Genomic DNA, 9,180 nt, shown 5'->3' with positions numbered 1-9,180 from the left:
TGAGGCAGCAGCATTAAAGAGCATAGGAACACTTTGGATGCTTTAAAAAACAGAGTTATATGGAAAAACCAGGCTGCTGAGTCAGCTGTCGCCTTAAGAGCGCTCCAGCAGACCGCCGTCGCTCTTTATGACATAACTGTTGTGGCATTTTCATTGGAATAATGGCACGAAACTCAATATGTGACAAGCCGACAGTTTCTTAAGCTGAATGTATTAGTCAGCAATGCTGAGGGAAAAAAGGAAGAAAACCTGCAAACTGAAATGAGAATATAAACTAAATCCTGGTATTACTGTATATTTGAATTATTAACAAATCACTTATGACTCTAGAATTTTTCTTTCATCACTGCTGATTCAGGCAATTCCTGGCTTCTCAAATACATTAAACAAATTAACTCACAGACACTTGATGTGGTATTAAAGATCTGAAATTGTATTTGGCTTTTATTCCCCATTAAACAAGTGCATACATTTACAGCTTGGAGCATATTTTATTGACTTTTTAATCAAGTGCTCAAATTAGTAATTTTCTAGTACGAAGAGCCGCTGTCTGATAAAAACACGAACAGATGTGATAGTGAATGAAAAGTACATACCAATTCATTAATTCAAGCATAAAAATAAACACAAACTATGACAAAATTAGGGCTGGGCGATATGGCTTGAGAATAAAATCCGATTTGAATCACTTTTGTTTACAAAAAAAAAAATTACAAATATTCTACTCATAATTTGATGCTGATGCGTTTAAAAATTAAGTATTTCCTTACTTGTAAAACCAGTAGCAAGATGGTCAAATTTCTTCATTTTAATTTTCTCTCAGTTTTTGTGTAAGAGTTTTGCTAATACTACAAATTAATTCAGGAAACAACAGTGTTTTTTTTCTTGTAATATTACGACTTTATTCTGGTAATTTAAAAAAAGAAATTTTAAAAATTGTCCGAATATTTTGTAGTAGAGTTAAGTTGAATTTAAAGTCCAAATAAAAAGAAGTTGTAAAACATGCTTGTCAAACAAGATGGCGGCCTCAGGCGTTATCAGCGGCGCCTGACGTCAGCGTCGTCAGGCACCGCAGTTAAACCTGCTCCTTGGGTTTAACTACAGAAACCCAAGGAGCAGATAGGTGGAAAAAAAAATAATAAAAAAGCCAGATTTTCCAAAAATTAAAGCTGCAGAATGTAGCTTTTATAAAAAGCTTATTTTCTTTTTACACTGTTGAAACATTTGTTAAAATTGCCAAGATGTGGTGACAGTTTAGTATGAGACAGAAACAACCAATCACAGCCAGGAGGCGGGTCTTAGCGCTGTCAAGTACAGGATTGCTCTCTGCTCTGCTAGCAACTAGCAGATCCTGTTGTGAATACTAAGAGTTAGAAAACGATAAACGGTTTTCCTGTAATGGTAAGTTGTTTCTCCACTATTAGCACATTGAGTGGCATACATGAGAATGATTGACAGCGCTAAGACCCTGCTCCTGGCTCTGATTGGCTGTTAATTGTGCATCTCTTCAGACAGCAGTAGTAGCTCAACGAGGAGGTGGAGTAAATCAATCTTTTCACAGATTATCTGCCTCATGTTAACAGTTTTGATACACAAGTAAAAATATATATATTTTATAAAAGTTACATATTGCAGCATAAAATTGATTTATCACCCAACCCTATCCACCTTATTCCTGAGGGATTAACCGAGGAAACGATTATGGGTGTTACTTCCGGCGGCTAGTGGAAGTAGCAGTATTTCATTGAAATTTCTAGTTTATTTTGCTAGTCTATATTCATGATAGAAGTTACAGCTCCCTTTTTGGTTATAATACAATATTTTGTAAAACTTGTTTAGGAACACACAGTCTGCTACCAGAGAGCTGCTCAGTACAGACGATCATAATTGTGAGTTTCATTACGGGGAGCGACAGGAGCACGATCGTTACGTTTTGTAACGGAATGACCGTGAGTTAGAGCTGCTAGCAGCTCGTTTCTCTGAAGAACTGACAGTAATAAAGAGAAAAGCAGAGAAGCTGGTCAGAGATCTGAGCTGCAGGTTTGTGCCGACAGTATAAAACACCAGGAGTATACAACATTAGCTTGGTGTGATGTGAATTTTATTTTTCGTTTGAATTTAAAAAATAATAAAATTCATGATCTGAGGATTTATCATGATTGGGCCTGGAAAATTTATTTATAAGACAAAATCAAAAATCTGGGATTATTTAGTCCATCACAACCAGAACCTTGAGGTTCTCCGTTGCTGAAAATCATTGGAGAAATAACCGCAGCTGATGCGCTCCAGACCGTAATATGGAGAATCTCCCCACTGGACTAGAACCGAACTGAATCACACCTTAACCTGATATAGAGAGCAACTTCACACCATAAGATGCCCTAGTGGAGCTCGGGAAACTGTTGTGCTGTTCGTGGCTGTTCTCTAATAATCAGACCAGGTTTAGTTTGTGGCTGCAGCAGGTGTGTTTTGAAGGTGCTCCCAAAACAAAAGTGGTAGTTTTCATTGCCAAAAGACAGATAAGCAGACAAAAATAATTTGGCTAAACTTGAAGAGAGCCCAAACTGCTTTATGTGTGCTCATTTCATTGTGTGGACAAAAAGCCAACAGAAGAAAACCTTCATCTGCATCTGAAGCAACTGAGTCAGTGAAGTAGCTACATAAGCTATTGCTTCAAGTTGATCCCACCCCGCAATAGATGTAGGTTGCGGTAAACCAATATTCTCACATTTAAGCTTTGATAGCTGGTGTTCCCACATATTTTATAGCCTAAAAGCTCTCATAAAAGCCGGATAGCGAGTTGCTAACATGTAAACAAATGGCGTTTCCAGTTAGCGGCGGAAGTCGCGCCCATAATTTGCGCAAAGAATAATGGGGCGTAGGAATAAGGTGGATAGAACAAACTAAAACAGGTTCCTCGCATTAGATGTTGATAAATGGGTCAACTTGTCAACTGACTTGCACTGGACGTCGGGTAAGTTCAAGGATCTCTCTCTTTTTTCACCCTTATATCTGCAGCCAAGATGGTGGTGATCTCGCCCTGCATGAAGGCCCAGGGCACGTTGGAGCCAACCAGCGGGCACCGCTCCCCGCTCGGACAGTACACCTCCCCAGTGGCACCCTGCTGCCTGATGCTGTCGCACGAACAGGGGAAGCAGAACTTATGGGCGGGAACAGATGGGCACTGGACGAAGTGCGTGTCCTCCAGCCGCTCGTGGCACAGAGTGCAGCACAGCGGCGCGCCGCCAGGCGCCGCAGAGGAGTCTGAGAGGCTCTGTAGCGGCGGGGGATCCATGCCGCTGGATCCAGGGGGAGCAGACCCCTCCCTTTGAGGTGGTCTCCTCTGGGAAGAGGAAGAAGGTGACACGGGGCTGCTGCTGTTCAGCCGGGCAGCCGCCGCGGCGTCTTTGAGCGAGCCGGCGCTTCCTGCATTGTCGGTGGCATGGATGAGCGCCGCCATCGGTGACCGGACACTCTGTGAGGTGGCAGCTTCAGTAGGGTGGGGTGATGCAGCAGCTGAAAAGCTTGGCAGAGAAGATGAGGGCCATGGCTGACCCTCGCTGTTGCTCATCTTGGCGGCGCTGCCCTCACCTTCTGGCTCTGGGGAGGCTTTTCTCTTTGCAGGCCGACTTTGCTTCCCTCGGTCTGAAAAAGAAAATTCAAATGATTAATGGTGATATATTATGCTTCTTTGGACTAGTCAGGATAGCTCTATGCAATATACAAAACATATTCATTGTATTTGTTTTTGCATAAAATCATTAGAATGACATTTTAGTCTGCTCAGTTCTGCCTGGTTTGAGCTCCTTTCAGGATGAGCTGTTTTATGGCCTAATGTCACTTTAAATCCAAATAAGCTGCTGCTGGCCACGTCCCCAACTCAACTTTACACTCACAAGTGAAAAAGGCTGTGAATGGCAGAAGTTGAGTCTCCTGCACAATCAACAAGAACACAGCAAACGGTTTCTGGCTGGCAAGTCAACATCCAGAACACTTGACTTTTCCAACATAAAGCAGTAAAACCAGCTGGCCAAACTTGCTGGAGCGCCGCTTGAGTTGCTAGGCAATGGGGTTTCTCTGACTGGGGATGCTAGGTAATAGCGTATGCTAGGTGCCCCAAATGTGACTTACCATTGTAGAGGTTTTTGAAATTGATCATTTTCCAGACACCAAAAAACATTAACTTATTGCCAAAGAACAGCTGGGCGCTTTTCTAAGAGCTTGGGCTGTTTTTTAGAAGCAGTTGAGACCCAAATGGAAGCATAAAAACCTGCATAATGTGAATTTTGAATCATAGGACACCTTTAATAATAACAACATAGGTAACAGAGTCCATGCAGTTATGCCAACTCAAATTTAAGACTTTGTAAGATATTTTATGACCATTATAATTCAAATTTAAGACCCATATCAGAAATGCACAACAGAAATTGATATAATTTATTTTTCAGAGGATAAAAGGTGGAAGTTTTTTGTGGCTCTTGGCAGCAGCTTTGTGCTTCTCACACAGCTAGATAGCTGGCTAGTTAGCTAGCTAACAAGTATTAGCTGGTTGTTACCTCATGAGTGAAGATGTCTGCATGGACTCAAACTTTTGTCTGATAGAAAACAACAGACAAAAACTCTACATAGAATGTAGAAGATTTAATAGTCCTGCTATTTAAATTGCTTAAAATTTAAAAAGACAAGATTAAAAGGAATTTGCAAGTATACTATGTAAAAATGTTTGTTGTGTTAGCATAGTTGCAACATGAAGAAGTTATGACATATTTTGTTTAAGCTCACCATGTTCACAAACACATGCCAGCAGGCAAAGGCAGAAAAAAAATTATTCGTGATCAATCGATAGTTGAAATAATCGCCAGCTAATTAAGTTATCGATTAATCGTCAACAGACTCAAAACAAAGACGTTTGCTTTAAGAACAACATATTTGGTGCACTAATTGAGCTAAAACTGTACCAAAAAAAGGTTAAAAATGCCTGTAAATACGTTTTATTCCAAATTCCTCGAGCATAAAACCAACTCCTACCTGTTTTTGAAGAAGTGGCGCCAGCCTCATACGCCATGATCCGCTGCATGGCAAACCGTCCGTCCTGAAGCGCCATCAGGTCCCTCACCGTTTTGCCTTTGCCTCCCCACTCCTTGTGGCTTTCCGACATGTCCGACATGCTGTCCGGCCTCTGTTTGTCCTTCAGCTCCTCGTGGCGCTTCCCGTGATCCACGGGACCCGAAACGACCAGACTCATCTGACCTGGACGGCCGTTAAGCGGGTGAACAGCGGAAATGCCGCCGTTAACCAAAGGCACCAGACTAGGAGGAACTGAGCTCGTCCTGCGGGAGTTGGAGAGCTCAGGTGGATCGTCGGATTTTGGATATCCGTTTGGGATGGGGAAGCCGTTCGTCTGCCTGCCCGCCGGGTACTCCACACCTAAACGGGGTGGCCTCTCAGACAGCGGGTATCGGTCTAGAGTTTGCGGCGGACGGGAGCCCGGGTCCGAGGCGTGGTGGGACTTCCCCGGGCCGGTAGAGCGGCCCTCCGGGAAGCCATGCACCCGTTTCAGCTGTCTTGTAGCCTCTATAACAAACTCGATTCGGTCGGCGCCCTCATAATTGACACATCCCCGGCAAACGGCCTCGGTAAAATCCCAGATGATTGCCCAAGGCATGCGGGGTAAATCGCACAAATAGCAGGACTGTCTTCTGGAGGCAGCAACCGCCGCGGAAGACATGTTGTAAAAGCCCCGGAGACAACGCAGAACTATCCAAAATGTCCGTCTGTTTGCTTCTCGCCGCTGGGAGACACAACTAAGCAGCTGTGAGATTCAGAGTCGTCAACGAGCAGCAGTGAAATACTCTCTTCGGGGCCATTGTTGCGGTGTCTGCTGCTCCTCCAAAGCGCGGCTCCACGCTTACTACTCAGCTCCAACTCCGAAGTAGAAACGTGACGTCAGCACGATCATCCGCTAACACCTTCTTTTCTTCTTCTGTTTACTCGTTTCTTCGACGACACCTCAGGCGCATGCTCAGTGTTGTTATCTATTGGTGCGCCTCATTTTATTCTTCGGTGAGCAAATCGAGAAAGGAGGAAACTTTATCCATCTGTCCAGCCACTGCTGCATGCCACGGAAGCCCCCTTTCAGATCCATCAGTGGGAGCTGCGAACCCATTCACTTTGACCATGACACCGATGAGTTGTTTTGGTGTAGAAAGTAAGGGATAACGTCAAAGAATCGACATAATATGATGCATTCCAGGCTGTGAGTGTAAACACTCATAGTTTATATTTCAGTGTTGCACATTTTGTTGACGGAGATTAGTGAGCTGATGAAATCAGATGAATTTGACAAATAATCTCGGGACTTGTCGTCCATTTCGGAGGAAAGCTCATCTCACTCCGCCTTTTTAGTATTCACTCCCGATTGATCCACCGGTGAACTGTTAAGGAATACACCCATTGTTAAGGAGACCGTTCAGCATCCCCTCCCCCACGCGAAACGGCAACGTCCAGAGGGTTTAATTTAAATAAATAAATATTGCATAGCCCTTTAAAATAACCACTAGGTTAACTATTCAGTCTTCAATGTCTTGTATAAAACTTTAATACATATTGATTGTTGAAGTTTGTGTTCCCTCCATTTTATTTATTATAAAATAGAATAGAATATGCTACATTGATCCTCAAGGGGAAATTGATTAGATATCAAATTAATTATCAAGTCAGATATTAAGTATATTTTACTGTACAATGTTGGATATGTCCCAACTAAACAAGAGTAATTCTTTTCCTCAACAACAATGAAGGCATGGTCCATCAACATTTAAATGGGGACAAAACATAGTTTTAATTAAAATTTTGTTCAAATTTATGACTCCAATTTGGACCCTGCTGAAGTTTTATGAACATATATTTAAATGTATTTTTTTTCTTAGTATTTTTACTATGCTGTACTTTTTTACTTTTCCTTGAGTAAAAACATGTTGAAGTCGTACTATTTTACCCACTTCTGCATGGCGGTGATGTCATAGTGGCAAAGAAAGGAGATAAGAGGAAAAGAAGACTCTTTGTTTCCTCTCACCTTACTTTACTTTAATCTCCCTTCCTTGTCCCAGTTCTCATTGCAGGCCTGCAGGAAAATGTCGGCCAGCTGCCAAGAGGGAGTGGCTGTGGAGTTGCACACAACTTTATTGTGCCAGAAAAATCCACTCAGGCTAGACAGAGGGACTTTTTACAAGTTCACTTTTTGTTTACACACCCTCTAAGATCCTCTCCCAAGTTGAGCTTCATAACTCAGCTTCTCTGGTTTAATGCTTGCCAACAACTCTACTGTCATGGCGGCAGAGAGAGGAAAAGAGAGGAAGGTGTAGATCGCCAAGTATGACTCAGTCCAGTTGGCCAGATGTGCCACATCTGCAGCCATGATGACGAGTCTGCGTGTTTCTGTGCAGCAGAAAAGTTCAAACACATTACAGAGATGTTTGAGATAGTCTGTGTGATGTTTGTCCAGGAGCAAATAGGCTTCTTAATAAAATTAATTAAAAAAAAAAAAAAAGATCACTGAGCACCTATTGTTTCAGCTGAGTTTCCTTAGGTGGAAAACTTTTTAAATAAACTAAATTCGACTGCATTATTTGATAACAACGATCAACAAGAAGTTTTTTTTTTTATTTAGCTACAGATGCTAAATAAAAAGGCATTTACTAAGAAAGTCTCTGAGTTGGCAACAGTGAGGTGACTATTGGTAACTGCAAACCCTCAGACATGACCTGGTGGGCCGGTCTGTCAGTAAAACCTCCTTTACGGGAAAGCAGAAGAGGACAGCGGTTGATTTTTAGACCTTTGCTGAGGTAGATAAGATATGGGGATAAGATTGGCTATCAATCTTGAGGAAGATCATCGATCTCACAAAATTAAGAAAATCTGCACCAAGAAATTGACTGGCATCACAAATCTGGAACAAACTTCCAGAAAGTTCCAAAAATAGAGGAGATACTGAGCTCTTTTAAATCGAGGCTAAAAACCCGCTAGATTAGATTTGCTTTTAAATCATAATAAATAAAACATTGACCAACATTTTGACGGCACATGATAACATGTAATTTCTACTACTGATTTTACAATTGGTGATTGTTCATGTTATTGTTATATTTTCATGATGTAAAGCCAGACGTGGGTAAAGTAAGAGTAGCACTACTTCAACATATTTTTACTCAACTAAAAAGTAAGAGTTAAGAAAAAAAAAAGTCTTTAATTTACGGTAAAATATCGGCAGCTGTTACCTGAGTTCTACTGTAAATTAGAGACTTCTTTTTTTTACAGCGTAGTAGTCATACAGAAAATTACTCAAGTAAGAATAAAAAGGTATTTGGTAAACAAATCTACTGAAGTTCTGACTAACTGATCAAATGGACCAAAGTGTAAAAATATGCGGAAATTTGGGGTATTTTATGGACCAAAATAAAAATTCATATAAATTCGTATAAATAACAAATGATCAAATGATCAAAAGCAGGCAAATGAAAAAAAAAATCCAAATCAATTTCTTTCAATGTAAAGCATATGTAGTTGACAACAGGTGAATTTTTGGTTAAAACATGTTTGTTCTATATTCAGTCCAGTTACTCACAGTGGGTAGAGAATCAATTTTACTCAAGTAAAAGTTACTTCATCATAAAATCACTCAAGTAAAATATACGGCATAGTAAAAATAATCTAAAAGGTACATTTTTTTCAGAAGGTTATTCAAGTAAATGTAATTGAGTAAACATATCACAGCCCACCTCTGCTGCTGCTGCTGAAATGTGCTACACAAATCAACTTGACTTGACTTTAGATCAGTGAATACCAGGCAGAGTTCTGGTTTCAGGCGGATCCTCATCTACCTAAATGCTCACTTTGTTTTTCCTGTGTCGCTCCCTTTGTGCCTGTGCTTTTGAAGGAAGGAGCGAAAACCAACTCTGCTGTTCCCATTCGCATCCAAAATGGCTGAGATCTGACACCATGTGAAAGAGAGACTTGGCTTCTCTCAGAGGGATCCTGTTGCTGAGGAAGAAAATAAAATAACCTTCATTCAGTCTGAGCACCAGAAAGACGTGCCATCATCGTCAACACGGCAACAGAAGAAGTACAAGTTGAGAAAGTGGGATAATAGGAGGACATTCACACTTGTGGTATATAAAA

The 9,180-nt window shown here is 41.2% G+C and overlaps 1 protein-coding gene across 1 annotated transcript; it reads right to left on the bottom strand.

The window, feature by feature from the left end:
• Positions 1 to 412: 412 nt before the first annotated feature.
• Positions 413 to 5,984, bottom strand: LOC103470826 (interferon regulatory factor 2-binding protein 2-B-like). Its single transcript, XM_008419505.3, has 2 exons — positions 5,032 to 5,984; positions 413 to 3,645 (listed from the first exon to the last, which is right to left on the bottom strand). Exons 1-2 carry the CDS (start codon positions 5,729 to 5,731, stop codon positions 2,981 to 2,983), a joined length of 1,365 nt encoding a protein of 454 aa, XP_008417727.1. The 5' UTR covers positions 5,732 to 5,984; the 3' UTR covers positions 413 to 2,980.
• Positions 5,985 to 9,180: the final 3,196 nt, after the last annotated feature.

This window comes from Poecilia reticulata, chromosome 1 (assembly GCF_904066995.2).
Source record: "Poecilia reticulata chromosome 1, P_reticulata-male-v2, whole genome shotgun sequence".
Taxonomy (NCBI): Eukaryota; Metazoa; Chordata; class Actinopteri; order Cyprinodontiformes; family Poeciliidae; genus Poecilia; species Poecilia reticulata.
Note: the sequence above shows the minus strand (reverse complement) of the source record. Positions and strands in the feature narration are given on the sequence as shown.